This window comes from Anoplophora glabripennis, unplaced genomic scaffold (assembly GCF_000390285.2).
Source record: "Anoplophora glabripennis isolate ALB-LARVAE unplaced genomic scaffold, Agla_2.0 scaffold18, whole genome shotgun sequence".
Lineage (NCBI taxonomy): Eukaryota > Metazoa > Arthropoda > Insecta > Coleoptera > Cerambycidae > Anoplophora > Anoplophora glabripennis.
In genome coordinates, this window is record NW_019416221.1 from 1,220,578 (window position 1) to 1,248,174 (window position 27,597).

General features: G+C 35.1%; 1 protein-coding gene across 2 annotated transcripts in view; it reads left to right on the forward strand.

Annotated features, from left to right (window-relative positions):
* The window catches only part of LOC108908285 (ecotropic viral integration site 5 ortholog), a 78,473-nt gene extending 50,878 nt beyond the window's left edge, over positions 1 to 27,595 (forward strand). Inside the window, exons 3-13 of one of the 2 annotated variants that reach the window (XM_018712285.2) lie at positions 15,386 to 15,645; positions 18,152 to 18,378; positions 18,617 to 18,808; positions 18,859 to 19,218; positions 19,337 to 19,495; positions 19,555 to 19,791; positions 19,843 to 20,178; positions 20,231 to 20,413; positions 20,471 to 20,734; positions 20,803 to 20,904; positions 25,546 to 27,595. In XM_018712285.2, coding sequence (XP_018567801.1) covers positions 15,441 to 15,645; positions 18,152 to 18,378; positions 18,617 to 18,808; positions 18,859 to 19,218; positions 19,337 to 19,495; positions 19,555 to 19,791; positions 19,843 to 20,178; positions 20,231 to 20,413; positions 20,471 to 20,734; positions 20,803 to 20,904; positions 25,546 to 25,842 — 2,562 coding nt within the window. In that variant the 5' untranslated portion in view covers positions 15,386 to 15,440 and the 3' untranslated portion in view covers positions 25,843 to 27,595. The remainder of the gene's footprint in view (positions 1 to 15,385; positions 15,646 to 18,151; positions 18,379 to 18,616; positions 18,809 to 18,858; positions 19,219 to 19,336; positions 19,496 to 19,554; positions 19,792 to 19,842; positions 20,179 to 20,230; positions 20,414 to 20,470; positions 20,735 to 20,802; positions 20,905 to 25,545) is intronic. The other variant, XM_018712286.2, reaches the window with a different exon arrangement.
* The last annotated feature ends 2 nt before the right edge of the window (positions 27,596 to 27,597 follow it).

Here is a 27,597-nt window from a genome sequence, read left to right on the forward strand (position 1 = left end):
GCCTCATAAAAAACAGTCCAATTGCCCCTTTATGACCACGTGAATTTATATGACCCTTAATAAAAAAAAGTAGGGCATAAAAAACGGCCCTCTTGAAATATTCACACAATTTCGCCACACGTCGTTATCGAAACCGTAAACAAATACGTAACCGTAAAAGTTTCCTTCCCAATTTACTTAACGAATGTGATATCTGTTGATGCGGATCGTAGTTATTGCATTGTATATTGCTTTTTATTGCCATCAAAGGGTAATAAATTGTTTATGTCGGGGAACTAGATAAACAAGCCTATTTTTCATCTAAAACTAGATTATACTCTAAGTAGCTTTCTTTTATAATTTTGCTTGTTTGGAAAGTGATGCTCTAAATAGCAAGAAATATTTTTCCAGGTCTGAAAAATTAACTTTTCGAAACTACCATTAATTAGCACAAATTTTAAGGAAAAGTGCCTTAATTTCTTATTTATACCCAATACCAATCGCTTGGCGAATGTAGAGGTGAAAACCTCCATTGTCGGGACTTAAACAAAGTTGAGAAAGCAATTACCGGACCCCCGGTTGTTATTTTTTCAATCCCTCTCCGGCCGATATCGGCGGAACCCCTTCCGGAGGGCCTAATCCGTTCGAAATGAAAGTTTCAGCAGCTCATCCGGGAATAAGCTTGGGGGACGGCGGTTTAAATTGGAATTGTTTCTGGGTTGCGATGTTACGGTCGTATTTTTGGGAAGTAGGACCGAACAATTTTCGATAAATACAACTGGCACGTATTCAGATGAGTTTACCGACCGTTATTGAAGATAAAACGGATATGATCACATAAAATGATGATTTGGAAATTAATAAGCTAGAAACACACTTTTTGGTGCCGAAAAAATATCACACATCAGTTGGGACAGTGAAAACACCACTTATTTAAATCATTTTGAAGCGTTAAACAATCGTTTTCTGATCTAGTACTGCTAAACATTTTCGAATCATCAGCAATTCTTTTTTAACGGACTATATCCGATGTTACGTCATTAATGAATATTAAAAATAACAACGGTCGTAAATTCGATCCATGTGGTACTCCTGTTTTGGCAATGTACATTTTTCACTTATATCCCCCACACTCAACAATTAAATTTCATCCAATCCACTTAGATACCTACCTAGAATATTACAATAAACAAGTGTACCTATGTTTTAAATTTTAATATTAACTTGTCACTTCGAATGCGCATGCGCTTGATTGGATTGTATGAATGCATCTGAGAAATAGCTTCTTTAAGGGTTGTGCGGCGGAGGGGGCGGTGTATTATTCCACTGCCCGTTGTCTTCCTTCTACTAACTACTGAAATTTTACAATTTACAATAAAACAATTTATTTTCTTTATGGTCGGAGTAAAATAAAGAGACCCCGTTAAATTTTACTCCCTCCCGCGGTCTGTGCTGTTGCGCCATTCATCAGAAGTGTGATGTATTGATCGGGGAGCCGATATCGGAAAGATGGGCTAGACGGCCTGCCGACGGCGACGGCGGTCGCCCCCTGACCCACAGCTCGTGACCTCGCCGAAGCGCACCCCTAACACTCCTTAAAACACGAATTAGAGACAATTCGGGTTTCAACCGTCCCTAGGCCTTTGTCCCCGGGTCATTTCCGTCGAATTACGGTCCTAATAATATTTACGTAAATAGAAAAATAATTGACTGTCTATGTCTATAACGAATTTTAAATGGAAACAACGTTGTGCTAAAATATTTTCAAAATATGTACTACTTTCTAGTACAAACACAAAATTAAGCCGCGAATGATTCGCACGAAATGAAAACTATTATACGAGTCCGGTTCTGTATGAAAGCGCTTCTTTGGTGGGAATTGCCGCCAGTTTTGCAGCCGCACAATTATACGAAAATAGAAAAATCATATTGCGCGAAGTCATTGTAAAAAAATATTTTCCTTGACAATGTAATGGTTATCATAAATATTTGAGTAGAAGCCTGTAATACAACCCTGTGGGAACTTTTTCCACAGAATTTTTTGTCGTGTAGTTCAACTTTAACATCCACCCCAAAGTGATATTTTAATATTCAGCGTCTCTTCTCCCAAGAACCGTTTTCCATGAAGGAACACGTCAGCCTTTTGATATATTAGCTTTAAAAATGTAATTTTAAATCACTTCGCCTCACTTGTCCGCTGGAAGTAGTTTTTGATAACGTCTCGTTGCGGACGTCCCATTCGATTCAGAAGATGGCGGAGTCGCCGGTGCAAGACGTGAACTGCAAGTGAAAATGTAACGATATCTCGCTGTTCGTTTTATATTTTACTGTGAAGAAACTGTATAACGCAGCCTGTCTGAGTTGTTAGTTGTAGAATACCAGAACTGCACATACTTATTTCCTTAATTTTTATATAATATGTAATTACATGATATAAAACTGTCCCCAACAAAGACACGCTTTCGTACAGAACCGGACTTGACATCGTATAATAGTTTTCATTCCGTGCGTATCATTCGCGGCTCAATTTTAGTGATGTTCTGTGTTGGTTTGGATTAATTCAAGGTGTCTATCACTAATTCGACTGTTTACTTGTAGATTTTCTCAGTTGTGACAAATCACGTCATTATCCACTTGATCATGGAATTTGAGTTTGTATATTTTAATCCGAAGTAGCCATTACCGACAGTCATACCCTAAAACCATTTTTCAAAATATTCATTTGACAACAATTTTTTTGCAATAAACAGTTTCTGGACATAAATAAAAAAATGAATTATGTAAAAACCATTAGAGATATCTTAATGAAATTTTCAGCACTTGTTGTGTAATATTTATATGACTCCTCAGTCAGATAATAAAGTTTTTTTTAATTACGTCCGTCACAGTCATCGTTTACAAAAAGTACCACCAAAAATTAATTTACACATAAATGTAGTAAATCGTCAAATCGTTTTCTAAGTCTGTGTACACTATAAAATTCAAAAGTACAGTAAATTATGAAACCAGCCTAACACCACTTTTTAAACCCCATCGAGAAACAGGATCGTGTGAAAACTATCAGTAAACCGCACTGAAAACATAGACCTGTTGGTCGTTCATTTCGCTTTTCGATAGTACAACCCTCCAAAGCAGCGATACAGCCCAAAAAGCCGATAATTTCAATTAGCGCAACGAGATAATAAAATCGTTTGAAGTCCATGCTTCCGAGGACTTTATTCCTGTCTGAACAGGGCCTCCTGGATGCACCGTACATTTTGATAACTCCACTTCCTGTTCCCCTTCAGTTTTATGATAGCTCCGTGCGTCAGACCGTAACCGTTTTATTTCACGAAAAGCAATTAGACTGCTATTTTTATTCATAATCATTTTTGTATTGGGTCGTTCGCCCAATCTATTATGCTTAGTTGATTATTTACTGCCGCGTGACGTTTTTCTACAGAGTTACAATTTTGCCCATCGTTTTATTTTTCACATTATTTATATTTGTGTCTCGCATTTTATGTTGTACTAAATAGAATTTTGGAAGAAAATAAATAAATATGCATATGTGATATGTACAGGCTGGTCCATTTTCGATGGGAATTCAGGGTATTTCAGAAACTACTAAAGATATGATAAATCTGACACCACGTTCTCGAGCTCGATTTTCATGGCAAACTCGACTGACAGATCGGAAATTTGCTATCTTCATTTGTTTCTGAGTTACAGGGCGTTTCTCGTTATTGTGACACTTTTTAACATGTCTGTATCTCAGCTGTTAAATAAGTTAGAGTTAAAGTGAAAACTGTTCAAGACTAATTCTTTGGCGTAGAATTGAATGCCGGTATTAGATTTTTAGTAGATCTTAAGATTTCGGAGTTATGACCCAAAGTTTTATTTTTTTAAATGGAAATCGTAGCTGACCAGGGCCTAAAAAATAGAGATTTTTTTCGCTTTTCAGCAATATATCACATGCTGTAGTTATTTTTACAAACACGGGAGATACGGGGTGTTTTATATATAAATTATATATATATTTTCCTTTTTAATATGACCGGCTATGAAAATACAGATAAAACTATAATTCTTACTTTTACAAAAGTCATATCTGTTGTAAAAATATGATATTTATTTTAAATGCACAACATATACTCGTGTGATAATATAATACTAACGAAATTTTAGGAGATAGGTGGATAGGAATAAACGGACCGATCAGATGGCCAGCTAGGTTACCTGATTTGAGTCCGTTGGATTTTTTCCTTTGGGGTTTTCTAAAAGACATTATATTTAAAATTCCTTTTAATAATATTTCAACTACCTATACATTTAATGAGTGCTACCCGAAACGTTGCCAAAAGATGCGTGAAATGTGTGACAGTTGAGGGACGGCAATTTAAACATTTAGCTATCATTTTTGAAAGTTTTTATTGATGTAGACACTTACTATTGTTTAATTTACGTTTAATATTGTAACTTCAGTTGAAGTGGAATAAAAATTTGAAAACTGTTTTCTTATCTGTAATATATATTTTAAATAAACGTCATATTTTTACAACAGATATGAATTTTGCAAAAGTAAGAATTATAGTTTTGTATGTATTTTCATAGCCAGCCATATTAAAATGTAAAAAAGGATCGAATTTATATATAAAACACCCCGTATCTTGTGTGTTTGGAAAAATAACTAGGTATAGCACGTGGTATATTGCTGAAAAGCAAAAAAAATCTCCATTTTTTTAGGCCATAGCCAGCTACAATTTCTATTTAAAAAAATATAACTTTGGGTCATAACTCCGGAATCTGAAGACCTACTAAAAATCTAATACCGGCATTCAATTCTACGCCAAAGAATTAGTCTTGAGCAGTTTTCACTTAACTCTAACTTATTTAACAGCTAAGATACAAACATGTTCAAAAGTGTCACAATAACGAGAAACGCCCAGTAACTCAGAAACAAATGAAGATAGCAAATTTCCTATTTGACAGTCGAGTTTGCCATGAAAATAGAGCTCGAGAACGTGGTGTCAGATTTATCATATCTTTAGTAGTTTCTGAGATACCCTGAATTCCCATCGAAAATGGACCAGCCTGTACATCACAAATGTCATCTTAACAGGAAAATTGTGCTTTTTCAATTTTCAGGTTTCTTATACAACTTGTATAAAATATACAAGCCTCCAGCTTTGCTGTAAAGATTAACACTCATGAACACATAAAAAAAGTCAATTTCCGTGTAGGCGAGGCTTTTGATAACATTGAAGGGCTTTTACAAGATTAAACAGGTTAGTGCAGACAGAAAGTGCTCTATTAAAAAATTATCTTTCGGCATAGGGGAGAGAATCCATTATACAGCGTTGATTGTGGGTTTTAGACACGCACACTGTTTGGAGATGGACTAAAAAAAGTATTATTTCGTGGGACCTATCGTATTTTTTTCGAGTACGCTGTGTCAAAGATATTTCAGTAAATAACATAACTATATCTCGTCTTATGTCTTATTATGTTGCTAAGTTGGCAGTGCCAACGTCGTCCAGTAGCACTGACTAGCTCCAGCAATTGGAAATGGAATATTTTGCAACTTTTTGCAAAAACAAAATAAGAATTAAATACAAACGTGTTAAATACAGTAAGCAAATCTTTTGAGAGATGTAATTTATGGTATCTCAAAAAAATCTACATTGTTTTCGTGTGATGCGGGAGAATAAAAAGAAACTCGCATCGTGCCAACATATATATTGTAAATACCCAACCCACTCTGTGAAATATGAAACGAGGAAATAATTTTCCGTTTATTTCATACACATTTATATATTACCACCAAATTCCTGCATATACTGACCCGATTGATGGTTTCGGAACGGTTCTATAAATATTCGAAAGACGGCTGAAAATAATAAAATGATTTTGTTACGGTTGGAAAATTTAACGATATAGTCATAAGTTCCGGAATGTGCGAATCTGCTTATTTCTACTAAATAGCTAATCAGAAGCGGACGATGCGGAAAAGGGTGAAGCGTATATATTCGCCATTGCTGGGAATACGGTGGTATATGAAAACAACTGCGTCACTTTGTATTTAACCAAAATAACCGGCAAATAATAGAAGATACTTTGAGACCAAAACTAGCTTTAGTTTAATAATTTATTATTATAAGATGCCTTTCAAAGACATAGGTATTGTATTTTCGAAACCGAGAGAGTTGTACTAACCAAATTTGTCAGGACATAGCTAATGCGATGCGAAACATCGCCTTAATGTTAAAAATGTTGTCACCGCCGTTCTTGGTTGTGAAAATTCGAAACATTTGGAATTAAAAAAATACGTGGGTATTGAATTTTCCAAACCGAGAGAGTTGCACTAACCAAGTTTGGACAAGACATAGCTAATACAATGCAAAACATCGCTTTAATGTTAAAAATGTTGTCACCGCCGTTCTTGGTGGTTAAAATTCGAAATCTTTGGAATTATTCCATTTTCGTGCCTGAAAACATACATATCCAAAGCAAACACGACTTTTTTAAAATAAGAACAACAAAAAGATTATTTGGCAAAACCGATTTATTTTATTCAAACAATTAAAATGCGATTTTTACAATCGACAATGTTGTAAAGGAAGATTTTGTTCTTTTTGGTCTTGATGTCCTTCGAATGTTGAATTCTGAGCAATTTTCGGCCAAAATGCTATAAATTGATATTTTTGAGGTGTTCAATTCCAATTCCATGAATTTTAATGAAGATTTTGGCTGATCTTTGATGAATTGACGCGCAGTTGTCATCGTTTATGTCTTCACGACCGTATTTAAACCAATTAATGAATTCTGCCACGGGATAAACAATCATCACTTGAGTTATTGGTAAACCTATTTTTAAAAAATCCTGTCTACTTTGAAATGTACCTTCTAAAACTTCTATTTTTCACCAGATTCGTTATAGCGCTTTAAAAAAACTGTAGCGTATCTGTTTCTATACGTTCTCCTCCACCACTGCTTTATGTTCGCTTTTGCAAAAATAAATCATCCGCCTAGTCAAATCAGATTATTTGCAGCGCTAGTCCTTCATGACTATAAATATTTAGGTAATCGACTATCTAGAGCGGTAAAGCTATGGACTCAATCCGGTAAAAATAACACATTTTCAACTCACTGGCTTGTAATAGGTATGTAGTTTATTTTCAAAGAAAATAAGAGTTAAAATAGTGAATGATCGTTATAAAAATCGCCTGGATTCTGCTAAAAATACAATGTTTAGCTGACAGGATATCTATCATAAAACTACGGAAAAAACGGAGCGTATGCGAGATTGTCAAACATCATCATTCTTTCCATTGTTCTAATACAAAAAGTTAATTGTTTTAAATGGCTGGAACGTTCATTTTCTATACTTTGAAGTCACACTGTATTTTCGTAAATAGTGTGTCGTAATTGTGTATTTATATTAAATTTTATATTTTCCATTACCTTGCGATGTTGCGATTAGTACAATAAGTAATTTTAAGTTGGCACAATTGTTTTTTAATAGAGAGAGGTTAGTTGGCCATCGCTTTTCGAACGACACGGTTGCTTTAGATCAAATCCAGTTGAAATGATCTTTATGAGAGTAAATTGTATCTTCTCTCCATCAAGAGAAAGATCCAGACAGTGCAGTTCACTCAATCAGGATTCTGTAGAGGTCCTTTAGCAGGATTGTCACCACTATCGTGGTTCTTTGAGACAGACAGACACAGGACATCCACATTTCATAAATTTATTCATTCTTTCATAGCTCTTTGTTAGCTTTGTTCCTAGAGCAGTCCAAAACAGTTTCAGACGCTTGCGCATTCCGATTAATGCTTACATTAGGTTCAAAATTCATTGTTTCGAATCAAACGCGATGATGTTGGAAACTGTTTTGAATTGCTTTAGGAACAAATCTGTTATCATAAAGGAAGAAATTTAGAAATTCTAGGAGGAAACCAAGGGGAGGAGAGCATTATAATTCATTTTAAATAATTTAAAAGCCATTTTTTTAATAATGTGTCATTGGGGGTGGTTTTTAAGGTTTAAAACAATGCGATAAATTATAAATTGTATTATAAACAGATAAAAGAATTTCATTTATCCTGTTTGTACTATCAAATCATTTCAAACTGTTTAAAACTATTTTTTAAATATTTTGTTATTAGGGGTAGTTTTTTAAAGGTTGAAATATTATAATAAATTATTTATAATACCACAAATTATTGAAAAGATTTTTATCTATAATATATGCGTTATAAAAATATTTTAAGGTCGAAGAAACTATTAGTTTTATATTTTTATCATTAAGGATGGTTTTTAAGTGTTGAAAATAACGTAAATTATAGATATAAAGATATGATTTTAGCTATATGACACCTATTTTTATTCATTCATTATTTCATTTTATTTTTATTCAGTTTTTTATCATAAGGAGTGGTTTTCAGTTTTCATAAAAATCGGATTTATCCGAAAGTGTTCGGAGATTTTACCTTATTTTTCTCTTCGTTCCCTGCACTACTACAATTTAATTTAAACTTAAACTTAAAATATTCTTATCACTTAATTTCGGACCACAACCTAACTCTCACAGGCTCATAGGAGGCGAAGTAATGATGACAGGTAGATATTGAAAAGGAAAATGAAGCACCCCTTAAGAAAAAAATAAGTTTACTGAAAAGTCATCAATCTTTAGTTTTCGTTTACGGTTGACGCGTTTTTTTTACACTTAACGTTATAAATCTTCCAGTCATAATTCGAAAGCAACGGCAGTAACAAAATTTAATATCTGACATCTGAAGTAAGTGATGATACGTTTTAAAAAATGTAAATTCGAGTAGTTTACCTCTGCCAATGAGGAAAATACGAATAAAGTAGTACATTTCCTTTGAAATTTCGTTAATCCTTAGACTGAGGATTACAAAGCAGTATTAAAAAGTTGCAACTGACTATTTAATGTAGCCCACTTCTATAATTTAACCGTGAATGGACTGACTCACTGCTATGCTACTGATTGTGAGTAATGCTTGTTACTCATAGAGTCATTTTTATGAAAATGTAACTATATATCATGAATACAAACTACACATTGTTTATTTTGTTGACAATACGATATTATCGAACAAAATTTTTCTAGTTAGGAGTATATAGAGTGAACAGTGATTTGTTTTTATGAAACTACAATGCTTGGAGATTAATCAGGAATAAACTCGTTATTTAGTTATTTATGTACAAGATTCGGGACATAAACAAATTAAAGCCTACAGGAGCAAAAATACACTTGCATAGTTGCAAGGGGAATAAGGTGTAAAAACAGTAAAAGTAGACAAAGCTCTTAGCCACAGATTATCTTAGCAAAAATAAAAACCACTTGGCTTTTTGGTGTTCTATCTAAATTCACAGTATCTGTTTCCAAAATACCCTGTATATCTACACAACGTAAAATTGATTAATTTGTCAATCATGACGGAAGAGTATTTTTTCGGTATAAAACACTTCCGGTAGAAATTCCGGCGTATTTTTACTGCCACAATGGCTATTTTATTTGGAAGATCCTCGTATTTTCCAATTTTTCCTGCTCTGCCTCCAGCGTACCCTCGACCCGTTCCTTTTTATGTACCCATAAAGGCGTTAGTAACGTTTATAGCGCCCTATTTATGCTACACATTCGCCCATAGCGGAGTGATTATGCTCGTGGTTTACAACAGACCGTTACTTCGCTTTCTTATAGTCCGTCTAATAAAACAGGCTATGATAAAAAGACGCAGCTCGCGATAGAATACGCTAAATTGGTGATAATAATAATATTTCGTCCATCTTACTATTTTTAATCCAAATCTGTCCCAGTTTCTGCTACAAGAAGGCGTTTGACAAGAGTATATAAATTATAATTCGACTTTTTCTTGCAATTTTTTTTCGATAGAATCCAAAAGCTTACTTATTTTTTAATAACTGGCAACTGACATAAGTTTTGTTTTGAACGAAAATGTTTACTTACTTGTATTAATTGATGTATTTTGGTTACAGTTTTTAGATGTAATTTTCTCAAAAGTCCTATTTCAGACGAACAAAAAATTAAACGCTGTTACATTATCCTCATGAACAATATACGTGGAAAAATGCTATTAAATGTTGTGAAGGGAACAGAGTAGATTGTCGCTCAAAAAATAAAATACCGGAATTTCGCTGGCCGTACATTTCATCCAATTTCGGTGGATTCTGTTGATGATTCATTCATTCGCTAATGGCCGACAGAAATGAGAAAAACTAATGGATTTATCAGGCGCGGTTGGGCCATTTTACAAACTCCATTTCTCACAGTGACATGCTTATTCATCCCGCTTTTATAGAACACCATCGGGGCTGTATTTTTTTTTGCTTTGATGATGCTCATATCTTTTTTTTTATAGTCTAGCCGTATTCCAGTTTGACTCTGACACCCACGTTCGCGTCCTCTGTATCGCAGTGTTAACACTTGTTGGACGCATTTCGCGTGATGTCTTAATGCCGCGGAAAGTTCATGGGTTTTGAGGGAATAGTTAAGATGGTAACAAATTCCAACAGCTGGCGCCCGTTGGGTCATCAGCTGCCACACAGCATTCCATAACTTTTGTCATTAGTCATTAGTTTAATTGAAGTAGGTATAAGGCAAAAAATTCACTTCCAGCTAGTGTTTGAATCCTCCTTCTGGAAATGTCTAACTTTTGTCGGTGATTGTTAACGGTTTGAACTTTGCCAGTGATTTCAGTAGCGTAGTGTCGGCGGTTTTGTCTCTTAACGTTTGTCGACAAATAAAATCAGTTTCTTACTGTTTTGTTGAACAATTTTCTGTTCATCATTCATCTTCAAACATATCGGAATCAACACTATTCAGTTTTAAAGTTGCTGACTCTAGTCATAATAAATAAAAGGACAAACGTATTAAGGGGGCGTTATTATGCGTAATTTTCAGTAAAATAGCAGTCTTTTGTCGAGAGTTTTAGAAAATCTAAGCAAATAAGAAACAACGAAAAATTAGATTATAAACAATTTGAAAAACCCATAGTTACAAGGAAAAATACATTCGATTCGAAAGAGTGTTAAAAAATAATTGACTTCTTTTATTTTTAAATTAAAAGCGAATTTTCGGCGCACCTTTTTCAGGACGACAAGAAAAAAGTACGGTTACAGGTGTGACGTCACATTATAAGTTGCTTTTTAGATAAATTCCAATGTTAGGCGACCTAGATGTTCATAAAGTGAGATAATAGCACAATTAAACCTGAAGCAAAATTGAATAATGCTGCATTAACTAGCCATTACAATTTAAAAGCAGAATTAATTGGGTGTTTTTTACGCCAAATTCCAAACATGAAGTGAGATAAAAACCTGCAGTTCCATTCTTTTGAATATAAATTCGATTTTCTAAAAATAATTTAACATATATTTTTTTTGTAAATGGTAACGTTCTTGATATACAGGGTGTCCCTGAAAGGTCTTTACAACGCTCCGCCAGATACAGTGCGACTCAAAATAAACTTGATAATAAGGGAGCTGTAGGGTGTCAAAGTTAAAAAAATAAATAACATTGTTATCAATTTTTGGACTAAGGCAAGTTTAGTGAAATCGACTTAATTTGAGCCATACTATACTGGTGGTGGTGGAGCATTGTACAGAGATCGATCATTTTTAGTCTGTAATAAGGAAACCATGAATATATAGGTATTGATATTTACCAGATAGCAATTATTCGACAATCAACTACGTCTTAATTTATTTAGTATTGCATATCTAACAATCGTTAATGGTATCTCCTGCTCTAGAGCTTAGTATACGTAGAGTAGTGCTGTGATAGAAGTGAATATGGTAAATACTACTACTACTACTACTACTAAAGCTTCATTATGTTGAAATAGATATAATATCTGCGTATGTACATACGTGTTCTCTAGTACACCCTCTTGTAAGTAATTGCTGTTACTGTTGTTGTTTTTTGTTTCAATGGAAAGTTTTCGTAAATAGAAGAAAAAAATTAGGACGGATTTTAGGCAATTATTTATTTTTGTTTGTAGATAGGTCAAAAAATATATACAACAAGAAGAAGAAGAATATAGGGTTATGTTGTTTATGATGTTATAAGAGTGTGAGCGAAATAAAGCGAGCCAAAAAGTAAAACGTTGTTTTTGTGTGTGTACAGAGTACAGAAAGAAAATAAACCTAACAGGATGTAAAAACAAAATTGTAATTCACAATTTATTTTTTATCTTCGAGTTTCCTTTACTAACAATGTAGTCATGTTTAACCACTTACATTTTTGTAATTTACTGCCAGAACTCGGAACTATATCGCCCGTCTATCTCTACAAAAATTAATCTTGCATATAACTCATCTTATTCTGGGTAAATTTGGAAGTTGTAAACACGATATACGCCGCCATTCATCAAACTTATAAAGATTTTTTTATCGGCTTTCGAAGAGTAGTAGTTGTCCTGCTTTTTAAGTTTCCACCGCAATATTTCTTTTCTTTCTGATAAGATAGGGAAATAGTCTGAATATTGTTGTGGTATATGTCAAAGGGGTGCATAAAAAAATAAGTGGTATCTTGTATTCTCAGAATAACAAAACATATATTTGTAAAATTGCTCAAAAATATCTCGTATTAGGTTTTAAAACAAAGTGACGCGGTAGCAGACAGCATTGCGATGACGGTTTATTAGGTATTTTTTCCGAGCACACAATCATATAGGCTAAAGGATAAATCAAATGCAGTTAAATAAACAACCGGAGAAGGTTATCGGGAATCTTTCACGATTTTCAGACTTCCATTAAATCTCCCCGGCATTTTTCACATTGTCGGTGGTTGGGGTTCGACGATAAAACTCCATTAGTTCGATCCACTTACCTTCCTACAGCAAATCACGGAAAAATCCTTTCCCTCAAAGTGGGCACTCCGTTCTTAATTGGGTTAAATAGGCCGGAGCCGTGGGAAAGACACGTAACCACGCCTCAGTGGGTTTTCGTCAATTTTTTTTATTTGATTCCAGTTCGGGAAATACAGGGTGTTGACGAACTCGAAGAGGATACGGTCGGTACAAATATCTTATGCAAATAGAATAACTCTTTGTAATACGTACTGATTTACCACGATGATACGGTGAAAACTTTTTTGGAACCGCTGGCTTCAGCCGGTGGTTCCAGAAGTTCCCAATAAGTTTTGACAATTTTGATTATTATTCATTTTAAGCACGGTTTTACAATTTTTTCTCATGTATAAATAAATTTCTATAAACACAGTCGAAAGTAAACACTCAATGATTGTACGTGTACATTTATTTGTCTAATATATTAAATATTTTGCTTTTAAAATCGTCATTTGGTATCTTCAACTTTAATATAGTTGAAGTTTAAACTTCAAGATATCAAGAGGCTACGCAACCAGCTTCATGAGAAAATTGTAAAATTTCCCACTAATGAGGGTTTCCAAACAATTATTAATTAATCATTCCAATCAATTTGAAACTATCGCCGTATTTAAGTAGTCGTAACGATAAATATTAATGACGTGAAATTGTTTTCCATAAAACGCAAAAACTACACACGTGTACTTTATATTTAAGTTCGCCACGAAAATTGCAAAGAATTTTTGTTATTCGCCGTCGAATTCGTAGCATTACATGGAAGTAAAAATAAATCAATGCGAAGCAAAATGGAACTACAATGCTGTCGATCTGTCGCTTCTCACAAATATCGGCTTTCAGGACCGTTAATGGAAAAGTGTTATATTTCACGTTCTCAGGCAGATTTTCACTAAATGCTAAATTGGATTTGTTTGATTGCGAGGAAATTGGAGGAGGCTACTTGGCAGAAAATGCGATGCCATCAGAGCCGTAGACTTAATTGAATAATATAAACATATTCAGTTTTACGGTGTAAATTTATTCATCTAAATTGTCGACAAAATGCCTAGAACCGGCCCTGTCGTCGTATCTCATTAAATCTTATAAATAATCACATTTAGAGCGGGTTTGGTTTAATACAGACGAATATAATTGAATATATAATTGAAGGAACCTCAACTAATAATTAAATAGGTCGGAAATAGATGGGGCAACTCCTTAGAGACAAACCTAGGTCGGACATCATTTGGGAGTGATAGAATTGTCTGAAAGGGCCTTAAGTCACTTAAGTAGTGACCTGATTCCATAATTGTGACTAATGACGTATACAACATATAGCTAAAGCGTTTGGAAATTTTTATTGGCGGAATTTGCGCCCGAAAATTTACAAAATGTAGCCACAAAATATTAAGATTCAAAATAGAAATAGTAAATGTTATAGAAATAATATTTCTAAAACGAAGTATCACGTAAAGTAATCAATTAACAATACTTTAATCAAAGAATAAATAAAAAAGCCAATTGAAGTCTTAATAACCTAATTGGGCGTATTCCAATTTTGTATTGAAGTTAATTGGAATTATACTGAACTGACTTCAATTGGAATTTTATTGCACTCAGATTACAATTGGAATCGTATTATTAAATCAACTTTTATTTGCAATTGTATTGAACCTAATTCACTTGAATTGGAATTCAATTTTAATTTTATTGAACCTTTCATTTGAAACTGATTATATGCAACTGAACTCAATTTTAATTTTATTGAACTCATTCCAATTGGAATCATTACAATTGGAATCGTATTATTAAATCAACTTTTATTTGCAATTGTATTGAACCTAATTCACTTGAATTGGAATGATGTTTAACTGGGTTCAATTTTAATGTTATTGAATCTTTCATTTGAAACGGATTATATGCAACTGAACTCAATTTTAATTTTATTGAACTCATTCCAATTGGAATCGTATTATTAAATAAACTTTTATTTGCAATTGTATTGAACCTAATTCACTTGAATTGGAATGATGTTTAACTCGGTTCAATTTTAATTTTATTGAACCTTTCATTTGAAACGGAATTATATGCAACTGAACTCAATTTTAATTTTATTGAACTCATTCCAATTGGAATCGTATTATTAAATCAACTTTTATTTGCAATTGTATTGAACCTAATTCACTTGAATTGGAATGATGTTTAACTCGGTTCAATTTTAATTTTATTGAACCTTTCATTTGAAACGGAATTATATGCAACTGAACTCAATTTTAATTTTATTGAACTCATTCCAATTGGAATCGTATTATTAAATCAACTTTTATTTGCAATTGTATTGAACCTAATTCACTTGAATTGGAATGATGTTTAACTCGGTTAAATTTTAATTTTATTGAACCTTTCATTTGAAACGGAATTATATGCAACTGAACTCAATTTTAATTTTATTGAACTCATTCCAATTGGAATCGTACTGAACTTGTTCCAATTGGCCTGAGGCTTCAGTTGAATTATTGGACGTGGGTTGATTTTCGCATCTGTTGCCGCAGTGGTGGTTCGCTGAGTTGCCTGGTGGTCGAGTCCGATGGGGGCTACTATACGGCGATGCCGCCCACTGCCATGAGGCTCGACAGTCCTCCGCTGAACAACAACAACGCCTCCCGACCGGAACTGGAGCTGCTCGCCAAGCTGGAGGAAGCCAACCGCCTCTACGAGTCCGACGCCAAGTCGCTCAACTCGCTGAGCGGGGCGTCGGCGTCGGGGCATTCCAGGAAGAGCTCCGACACATCCCAGATCTCGCTCACCTCAGGTAATGCCGTTTATTTGTGTTTGGATTGTTTGTAGCGGTTGTAAGTTTGAATTCATGCGAAATTTTCATTAAGCTGCGATTACATTGGATACGAGTTCGTAAGAAAATTTGATCGTACGATATTGTACGAATTCGTACGAAATGCCAAATTGCAACAAATACGTTTATTTACAGATCTGTAGTTATACTAGCTGTGGCATGTTCTTAAACTGACGTACAACCAATCTGGTTTAATAATTGCTTTATGTTAGATACGAATTCATGATACGACAACATTCGTTTGTTCCATTTCGTCAGGTTTAAGTAAAATACGAGTATAACCGAATTTATAATGACAATAGAGACAGTAGTGCAACAGCGCTCATGCTTAATATACGTATTTTTTCTGACGATTCGTACGAGTTCAGACGATTTCATACGAATTCGGATCCAGTGTAACCGCTGCTTTAGTAGAAGTACACGGGGTGCTTTGTAACGAATGGCCCCTATTGTACTGGTAGGCTCCTGGAGTCAAGATAGGCCGATCTAACCCAACTTACCTTAATACAAAAATTAATAATAATAATTATACAACGTGTCAAAGATTTAAAAAATCGTTTTTTCTTAATATTTTTTGCCGCATAGCAGGTATTTGCACTAAATTGGGTCTACGGGGGTTTGTTGTGATGAGGAATTCAAATTCGATTATAGTATTTTGCCATATTTTGTAGGGGGCGCTTCGTTCGGCGCATGTAAAAGGTCTCAAGTTTGGTCCATTTTAAAAAGTTGTTGTTTGAAGACGACGACTTCTATTCTAAACGCGTATACAGGGTGTAAGAAGTTTGACTGCCATTATTTCAGCATGAGATAATAGAGTAATCATAAATGAACAAAAAAGTTGTATATTACAGGGGCGTAAGATTAACAGTTTTTCCACCACCATTTTCGATGGAAATGGAAATAGTGGTACGCAAAAAACACTCAGACACGGTCCAATTCCAGATACCAACTGAACTGCGTATTGTTGGACAGCTAAGTAGCTCGTGTTATCCGCCGCGCCATTGCTCGATATGAATTTTATCGAATTTCAAATTTATTACAACACTAATTATTTTTTACAATTAAGCATAAAGACGTTCAAAAAAATTATAAAAATTGTATTTTATGGTATTCTATGCACGCAGATATGTCAATATTTCTTAATTAATCGAACTTTTGTATATCAAATTGGATATTTTGATAATTTTTTTCTCGTAAATGGTTGAGATTAGGACCCATGTCATATAATATTTTCTTGCTTATTTTAATGTATTCTATCGTATGTTAAAATTAAGGCAGTCAAACTTCTAACACCCTGTATTTATTTACATTTATCTGCTGATAGTTATCAATGAATCAGTGTCAAGCTCATTATTTAAATAACTGTTTTCGCTTTCTCCGAAATGTATCAAGTTTGATTGAATAGTTCGCACCATTAAGTGACGTAATAATTGTCCTAGAGGTATTTCAATCTTATCTCCTTATCAGTAGTGGCATGTAATCCACACTTGTTTGTTTGGATCATTAAGTCCACAGTGTTTTACAAAATCTTTGTGATGTGACAGTAGACAGGCATGTGTGTGTAACTTGTAACATGTTGGAGTCGATTTTGGAGCTCGGTAATCACAATTTTGTACATTTCTTATGTAAAATATATACATGCACTTGTTATTAGAGTTAGATTACAATGAAATATGTTGAAAAAACTTCCAGTATAGTGATGTTCCAAACAAAGATACATTTCAAACAAGATGGGATATACATAAGTTAAATGCAATACTCGAATTAAAATAAAATATAGAAAATATAACCATTTGAAGTAAAAAAAAATTTGTTGGGTCTGTTTAAAAGTTAAGTTCCTGTTTTAAGAGATTCATAATTACTAAAATTCGAGCTAAAATTTGAGCACAACACTATCTTCGTACAACAAAATCGATACATTTCATTTTATTTATTTAAAAACTAGAAAACAAATGTCTTGAAATTTACTAAATGTTTCACAATAATAGTTGTTTACATTTTTTCCGTAGGACAAGTCTGCCGCATGCACACGTGGTATGATCGTTAGGTTAAGCACTGTTGTCACGTTGTGATGAAACTTCCCAATATTAATACTCACTGTATTTTGAAAACTGTTAATTTTACGCCCTTATAATATACAACTTTTTTGTTCAATTATGATTACTCTATCTCATGGCACTCAAACTACTTACACCCTGTATTTTACTGCCTATATGGCATAGAAATATTACTTCAAGAAGGGGGTCCGATCAATTCGAAGACGACACCCAACAACTGACTTGACGATCGTGCATCGACGATAAAAAACAGCTATTAACTATTAACGCAGTCACCTACGACCGTACAACATTAATTGCAAGTACATGTACCGCCGCTTACTAGATAAATTAGAAATTAGTGCGTCGGGCGCCTTTTCCAATGTACGATGCCCGCAGAGTGGCTAATTCCGTGTTTTTCGTGCCTTCAGGGACGAGCTCCACCCACGACCGCACCGAGGACGGGGGCGAAGAGGACCTGTGGGTGAGATGGGGCCACATCGCCAACGACTGGGAGAACCACTGGAAGAAGAACAACGCCCAGGTGCGCGAGATGGTCCGTCGCGGCATCCCCCTTCACTTCAGGGCGATCGTCTGGCAGCTGCTCTGCGCAGCCACTGAGGCTCCCGAGAAGAAGCTCTACGCGGAGTATATAAAAGTAAGCGTAGCGGCGGGAAAAATTAGTAAAACATAAAAAAAAACTCTCATATGTTCGATAATTCGATCATTTTAATGTTCATATTCCTTCGCAAATATTCAATATTTTTGTTCAAAGATAAATGTTTCCATCTTAAGTCGGCAAGTATGCGCTAGATGTCGTCAGTGCTACATCTCGCGTATACTTCATGTTTGCAGTTGACATAAAAAAAACGAGACAACAAAGTGGCCATTTTCAGACCAAATCGCCATGCGAAAAAGTGATAAGGAGGGACATCGCCAGGACTTACCCAGAGCACGACTTCTTCAAAGAGAAAGACGGACTAGGTCAAGAATCTCTTTTTAACGTCATCAAGGCCTATTCCTTGCACGACAGAGAAGTGGGTTATTGCCAAGGATCGGGCTTCATCGTGGGTCTTCTTCTAATGCAGGTACGTCCCTCTTCAGTGCTAGGTATCAATGTGATTGTGGATTATTTTAGATGCCGGAGGAAGAAGCGTTTGCCGTTCTAGTGAAGATCATGGAAGACTTCAGGATGCGCGACATGTTCAAGCCGAGCATGGCCGAGCTGGGTCTCTGCATGTTCCAGTTAGAAAATTTGGTGGCCGAATACCTACCAGATCTGAATCAGCATTTCCAGTCCCAAAATTTCCACACCTCGATGTACGCTTCCAGCTGGTTTCTCACCCTGTTCACCACGGCTCTCTCTCTACCGTTGGCGTGCAGAATAATGGACGTGTTCCTCTCGGAAGGGATGGAGATAATATTTAAGGTAGCTCTGGCGATGTTGACTTTGGGGAAGGAGGAGCTGATGTCCTTGGACATGGAGGGAATGCTGAAGGTAGTTTTTTATCATGTTATTTTTATTTTAGCCATACTGTTTGGTACTTGTATTATTTTTCTATTGTTTACTAAAATTGTCCCTTTATGGAAAACAATTTTAATAAAATGTGTTATAGTACTTCCAAAAAGAACTCCCGGGTCGCGCAGAGGCAGACCCCGAAAGTCTGATGCAGTCCGCTTACAGCATGAAGTACAACGCTAAGAAGATGAAGAAATTGGAGAAGGAATACAACGTCATAAAGACGAAAGAACAAGAAGAAATGGCCGAACTGAAGGTACCCCTTGAAATCCTTCACAATTCTAACCAGTGCCCTACCATTAAATCATTTTCCAGAGATTACGGCAGGAGAACAAGCAGCTAAGGCACAGGTGCGAGATGCTGGAGGAGGAAAGCAAAGCCCTGGCGGATCGTCTGGTGAGGGGTCAGGTGAGCAGAGCGGAAGAAGAAGAGACCACATTTGTGGTACAGAGGGAGCTGGACGTTCTCAGACACACCCACCTGGAGACGACTCACCAGCTCGCTCTGGCGAACGAAAAGATCAGGTCTTTGTCTTTGATGATGGAGGAAACGGTAAGTGAACTTAACACGAAACATATTTGTTTTGTAAAATATACACTTTAGCACACTTCGAGGCAGTCATCGATGGAGGAGATAACGTTGAAACAGGAGCAGCTGCAGCAAAGGGAAGAAATGATCGAGTGTCTGCAGGAAGAGCTGGTAAAGGTGAGGCTAAGGGAGGCGGAGAACGACGCTCTGATCCGGGACCTCAGGTCGAGGATCCACGAGTTAGAAGAAGACAAGAAGACCTTGAGGGAGATAACGCCAGATAACAGCGTGGCCCATTTACAAGAGGAACTGATCGCCGTGAAGCTTAGAGAAGCCGAGGCCAACCTTTCCCTTAAGGATCTCAGACAGAGGGTGTCGGAGCTGAGCAACCAGTGGCAGAGACATCTTCAGGTAAGAGGAGAAAACTTTTGCCTCAGCGACATCTATTGTGAATCGTTTATAGCTTTCGTACTTGCAGGAGCACAAGCAGGAACCGACCTCGTCCAGCGACGCTCACAGCACTCCGAAGAAGCTGTTGTTCTGGGAGAACCGTCACAACGAAACTCAGAAATTGGAAGAGGAACTCATGACAACCAGGATAAGGGAGATGGAGACCCTCACGGAAGTTAAAGAGTTACGGCTCAAGGTACTTTGGGTTATCAGCCGCTAATAGTGACATGTATTGGACAAACGTTTGTTTCAGGTTATGGAATTGGAGACTCAGGTGCAGGTGAGCACCAACCAGCTGCGCAGGCAAGACGAGGAGATAAAGAAGCAGAGGGAGAGCCTTGAAGCGGCCGAGTTAAGGGACAGGGAGGCAGCGGCTCGTCTTTTGGAAGAGCAGAGGAGGTACTCTGATCTGGAGAGTAAAATGCAGGACGAGCTAATGAAGGCTAAGATCAGCGACGCCGAGAAGACCCAGGCCGTGGCGGAACTGACCCAGAAGATTAGCCAGCTGGAATTGAAGGTGGGTAAAGGAATTGGTATTTTTCTTTTGCGCAAAACGATAATATTTATCGCTTCGTTTTTATTTAGAGCCAAGAAATTGCCACGGAAGGGGAGCTGAGGATCCACTCGGTGGACGATAGCGATAAAGTTCGGGATCTTCAGGACAAAGTCGCCGATCTGCAGGCCGAAGTAAGTTTGGTGTCTAGTTTTGGTAATTTATAATAGATCTATATTGTGGAAAGCACTTGCTTTAGCTTGATTTGAGTTTTGTACATACTGTAAATAAAACTCACAGAAAGTTAACATTGAATAATAGCCGCTTATTCTCAGAGTTGAAAAAAATTTGAGACAGAAAGAAAGATGGTAAAGTATATTTTCTCAAGTTTCCCGTCTAAAGTAGCACTTCGTATATAATTTTTCACATTACTTTCAAATTTAAGTGATCGTCAATTTTTTTTCAACAGCTGTGATTCTAATTATGCTAATAATCATTTATTTAGTTTCCCACGCCCATCACCAGTCCGGACACTGAGCCGTGGAAATGGCTCGAGTAAGTGTACAAATCAGTAATGCTTGATGTTGTGATTGATTACATTTAGAGTACTGTTGAGGTATCTTAGTTGAATTCTCGAATAGTCCGACCAGTTCCGTATTTCATTTTTGGATTAATATGCCACCTCCCGAAAAATAAAATTGAAGAATTTAATATTAGTCTGTCAATGGCATAACCTACAAAATTCTCACACAACTGTCAAACTGTACTCTTTGGAAGTGTTTAGATGTAGTGTTTGACGTAACCGGCTGAAATCTGTGCGCTTTTCATCTGAACGTGCCCCAGTACCAAAATAGTAGGGAGGCTATTCCATGGGTGTATCATTTTAAAGGGTTCCAAAAATTGTTGAATGTAGTAGATATGTGATTTTGGTAAAAACTAGATTATTCTTACAAATGCCATTTCTCTTAGATGGATGTTTATTCTCTAGATGAGCTAACGACGCTTATTGAGGTTATGTTGAAATGGATTCGGATAGCTTCCAGAAGCATCGAACACAAACTATTATTAGATCAAAAAGTAGTAAAAATTCTCGTTTGATTTTTATATTATTCTGATGCTTACTATTTTGGTAACCCGCACACACACGTCAATTTTTATGTTAAGGATATTGAATATTTGTCTGATTTATCGATGGAGCCTACTGATTGGTTACGGAATCGCGGTCGTGGCATATTTTCCAGCGGAATTAAATAAATAAGCAAAATAATGTGCATGAAGATCGCAATAGTATAGTTTTATTATCTCTGAAAGGTACATATAATTTTAAAATAACAAAAATCACTTAAAACATACAGTAACTTGTAAAAATTAAGTAAAATTAACTTCAAAGTTAATAGGTTGTAAACATAAGCTTGATTTTTTAAGAATTTTTACCTCAGTGGGGAAATTCATACATTATTAAATAACCTGATAACAGTAATTTTTTATATACAGGGTGTTCAGATTCGATCTGGAATGAAATTTTAGTGCATCGTACAATTTTGACGATTATTTTGTTGTATACAGGATGTGCCATTTAACACTCCCACTGCCAATATCTCTGAAATTAAAAGAAATATTTTAGTTCCAAAAACTGGGGTTGTTAGATCCCTCGAATAGCTTCAAATTACAGTTAGAACTGTTCAAATCTTTCTGTATAGATGGCGTGGCGATACTAAAAAAACCCTGGAACGTGGAAATGCAGTCCATCTGAAAGGTTGTTAAATTTTGAGTAATTTTTGTAATATAAAGTTTTTCCCTATATTTACTTGTTTTCGAGATATGTCGACTTTAATATGCAATGTATGATGTAACAGGAAAATCTATTATTTTATTTAAATCACACCTAGACAAAATATTCTTTTAAAATATTTTTATAATGATTTTATTCCCCCCCACATACTAATTAATAAACAATAAATTATAAAAAAAACAAATGATCAAATGATATTGAATTCGATATGTCTCGAAAACAAGTAAATATTGGGAAAAACTTTATATTACAAAAATTACTCAAAAGGGGGTGGGTCGATTTGGGCGGTTTTTGCGATAAAAAATGTGAAAAAATTCCTGTAATATCTACTACCAAAAATGAGTCGATCTGACCCGAAACGGACCACCCACTCACCACCCAGTTTCCCTGTAACACCCCCGCAAATACTGGAAATACGGTCACTAGATAACATCATTTTGGAGAGATTCGGCGCTGTAAAACTGGATAACTCGCCTCGATCACCATATCCTTGAGTTTTTGGGGTCGCTGATCACGAATTCGAGGCCCATTAGCCTCCATCAGATGGATTTCAAGGTCATTTGAAGGTTAAACTGAGAAAATGGTGATAACAAATATAAAATATATATACGTTGTTGGGGTCGTCGGTTCCGAATCCAAGTAACGTTTATGTGTTGTTGTAACCAATCTCACAGAGGTTAATGGACCCCGGATTCATGATCAGCGACCCCGGAAACCCACAGATATAATTTTTATGTTTTTTTATCAGCGTTTTCTCAGTTTGACCTTCAAATGACCTTGAAATACATCTGGTGGAGGCTAATGGACCACGGATTCGTGATCAGCAACCCCAAAAACCCAAGGATACGAGGCGAGTTATTCAGTTTTACAGCGCCGAATCTCTCCAAAATGATGTTATCTAGTGACGGTATTTCCAGTATTTGCGGGGGTGTTACAGGGAAACTGGGTGGTGAGTGGGTGGTCCGTTTCGGGTCAGATCGACTCATTTTTGGTAGTAGGAATTTTTTCACATTTTTTATCGCAAAAACAAAATGGGGCAAAAATCGACACACCCCCTTTAACGATCTTTCAGATGGACCATCTATACAGAAAGATTTGAACTAACAATTCTAACTGCAATTTGAAGCTATTGGAGGGATCTAACAACCCCAGTTTTCAGAACTAAAATAAATTTCGTCATTTCGTAGATATTGGCAGCTGGAGTGTTAAATAGCACACCCTGTATATGCAAGGTATCTTAGTAGATACATCGTCGTAATTATTTTATCATATAAAAGGAACTAATCAATGCAATGTTTAATATTACTGTTATTAGGAAGTATTTTATTACTGGATACTTAATCATATATTTAATTTTTTTCTGCATTCTGTTTAACTTACTTTGCATATCACGAGTGTGCTTTTTTTTGTATAAGTTGCGGTAGAATTGGAAAAATATTTTTAATATTTTTACTATTTAGATCAGCATTTTGCGTAGATAGTGCAAAAATTTACTTTTTTTTCTTAGCTATTAAGTAAGGTATTAAAATTATGTTACTCAAATTATGACTTGATAGAAAAATATTTCATATAATTTCTTTGAAATTATTTTTTTTTATCTTTTTGTATAACCTATAATTTTTATACACTGTCTCATTGGTACCAAATTTAACACCCAAGAGATAACAAGACATGACCATGAGGAGAGATGGCAATTACATTGTTGCTATTTTGCCACCTTTAGTTAAAAAATTAAATGCATGGTGCCAGCCCTAAGATGTCAAAAAGAGACTGTTTTTTTTTTAAGTTGGAGTTTTCCGTTTAAAACAGCATAAACCTGAATAAAATAAGTAAATTTTTCTATTTTTAAATCTCGAAGATAATGAAGATTAAGAGCTAAATTCGAAATTGTCAACACTGGACATTAGGGTGGCCCAAAAGAAAACGAATATTTTTTTTCGTTTCTCTTGTGAAAATATATTAGTTTATCATGTTTTAAGAGTCCCCTCAAAAAATATCTCAATACAAATTTTTTAGAGGTCACTCAAGATTTTTAAAAACATCCAAAATCGTCAAAAATTGATTTTTTTTAAATTTTTTTTCTCGTTATTTTACCATTTTCTAGGTTGAAAAAAATCTCGATTCTGAAAATTTCAAATCGATATTTTAATTTCTAAAGGTCACTCATAATTATTTTAACTTTAAAAGTATTGTACCTAAAATGTTTTCGAGCGACCTCTAAAAATAAATATCAACGAACTAATAATTTTTTTTATTGAATTTGATGATCAAAAGAATAGAAATAAATCACGAGACACTTAAATTTTAAAATATTAAAAAATTATAAATATTTGATTATCACAGTGCGGTTTTTTAAGTGTCTCGTAATTTATTTCTATCCTTTTGTTCATCAAATTCAATAAAAAAATTATTAGTATGTTGATATTTATTTTTAGAGGTCGCTCGAAAATATTTTTAAAGTTAAAATAATTATGAGTGACCTTTAGAAATCAAAACATCTATTTGAAATTTTCAGAATAGACATTTTTTTCAACCTAGAAAATTATAAAATAACGAGAAAAAAATTTAAAAAAGAAATATTCAATTTTTGACGATTTTGAAAATTTTAAAAAATCTTGAGCGACAAAAAATTTTTTTTGAGCTGATTTTTTGAGGGGGCTCTTAATATATGAAAAACTAACATATTTTCACAAGAGACACGAAAAAAACATTTATTTTTATATACCACCTTATTGGATATGTTCACACGAGCTTTCACTCGGAGTATTCACGATAAAATGCAAGTGCTCTTTTATTTTGGGATGTAAACGTCTATCAGACAACCTGTTTAAAAGTAGCAAGGGGTATACCATTAAAAAAAAAACGTAATTGTCACAAATCAACAAGCAGTGTGTATTTGTGCACTTTTTTTTATATACATACAAGTTTCCCCGACATTACATGTAATTGCAAATACATTGCTCTTAACTAACTTAACTTAACTAATAATATCCGCGCGTCTCCCCAGAACTTTTATTTATAAATTGGCCCGTCTTGTTTCAAGGTCATGAGATTGGAATCCTACCAAAAAGGAGGCTTAGGAAACGGCAGCGGCCTCCTGTCCACGGACAGATCCTCGTCCATCGACAGCACCGATGACGACATCAAGTTCCGATTCGACGATCCCACCTTAAGGTTGGATCTCGCCGATTCCCCCACCACCCCGCCCGAGCTTAATTTCAGCGATCTGTCTAAGACCGCCGTCCCGAAAAACGGCGACGGCGACAAACTGGACGCCAACAGAAACAAGCACTCCGCCCCGGAGGTGCACAGCTCTGAAAATCGCGTGCCACAGGTCTGACAGCACGACTGAGTTTCTAGGATAATTTGAGGTGTAGCGTAGGTTTGTGGTCTAGACGTTCAGTAGTACCTCATCCCGCCGGACACCATTGCTGGGTCGCGGTTAGTTTTTCGGTATCGTGATTCGAGATTTAGATGTGTATATACATAATTAGGTGGAATTCTTGAATTTGCAGGGTTTATCGCGTAATTGAAGTCATGTTTAGAATTTTGTAACTCCAATTTTATAGAATTTTGCTTCGAGATACAACTTTGTAATGGTACGTTGAAGATAAGACGTATAAATAATGGAGAAAAGTTTACGAAGGATATTGGTACGACTCGACTAATCCCATAAAACAAGGTTATGGGTTGGCGTGCCCGTAACTTTAACGAGAAGTGTTTCTCTCACATTTCTGTAACTTATTTTCTGTCCTTAGATTAGCACCAATCTAGTAAGTTATGTTAGTCATTTATTAGGCCGGGCTTGCAACGCAAACAGAAACCCATTCTCAAGTTATTAGTTTACGGCTTTGTATACCGATACAAAGCCGTAAAGGCTTTGTATCGGTTTTGTGCACCGCACAAGTGCAGCTGAGGGTAAAAGAAATGTCCGAAAATGACTAAAAGAATATCGTCCGCAGCTGTACGGGTGCAACAGTCAGTTACATCTAACTGACATCTGTCAACTGTCAGTTTACAACTGTCAATTTAATATGAGGTTATATTTGACGTGTAACGTTTCTCTTTTTGAAGGTAAAAAAATGTGTTAGCAAAAACTAATAAGTCCGTTATTAGGTTATTACTTTCACATCTCCTTATTGTGTACTTAATTTCCACTTTGCTAATTTCTAGGTAAACGTAAAATTTCTGTGAAAAAAAAAGTATATATAACGGAAACCTTGGTTTCGTCCAAGATGTATCTTATGAATTAGTGAGAGTTGTTAGAGTAGATTTTTTAATATTTTATCTGTGTTAATCTTTAGTATTATAAGGGGGCTGTTGAAAAAAAAAAAAAAAATGGAAATACCGTTTGGTTTCGTGGCGCAAAGCCAGTAGTGTCGTCGTTAGAGTGATGTGAACCCAACCCGATAGTCATGTCATATACGTAGCGGTTATCGATTCAGAGTAACTTGACTAAATCTTTAATTTAATTTATTAGAAAGCTATATTCCCGAGGAAACGTCTCGAGTTAATCTCGTTACAGTATTACATGGTTTATTAAAAATTATTTTTAACGAATTTTTTTTTAAATTTTAATTTGTATGTACTAGTATTTTAAAACTTTTTTTTAGTATACGGCTATACATTTTAACTCGAAACGTTCCGTCGGGCGACTACGTAATTAGGTGCTATTTTTATGTACTGGTTAAAGTATTTATATTTATTTGCGTTTATTAATAAGTTTATTGTCTCTAAAAACAACATTCCCTAGATAACATCGAAATAACAATTTCGTAACGTGTATCGATAATGTTATAATACCTTTTAATGTAATACTCAAAAAAAAAAATTGCTCGCACATAGTGAAATAATATCGGTGTGGTTAGATTTTTTATTGAGGTAAAGTATTTTATTATTTAATTTTATACTCGTTGTGTTGGTTTAAATTTTATTTCGGATCCAGTCTTGAGCAATAATTATTTTTATTGTTGTAACGTGTATCGTTAAATTTAATTGTCAGATTATACAATTTTGTCATTGGTATTGTTTGCTTGTATGTACGTATTTTTTTTTTAAATATATTTGTATAACAGATTCTGTGGGATTTTATTAC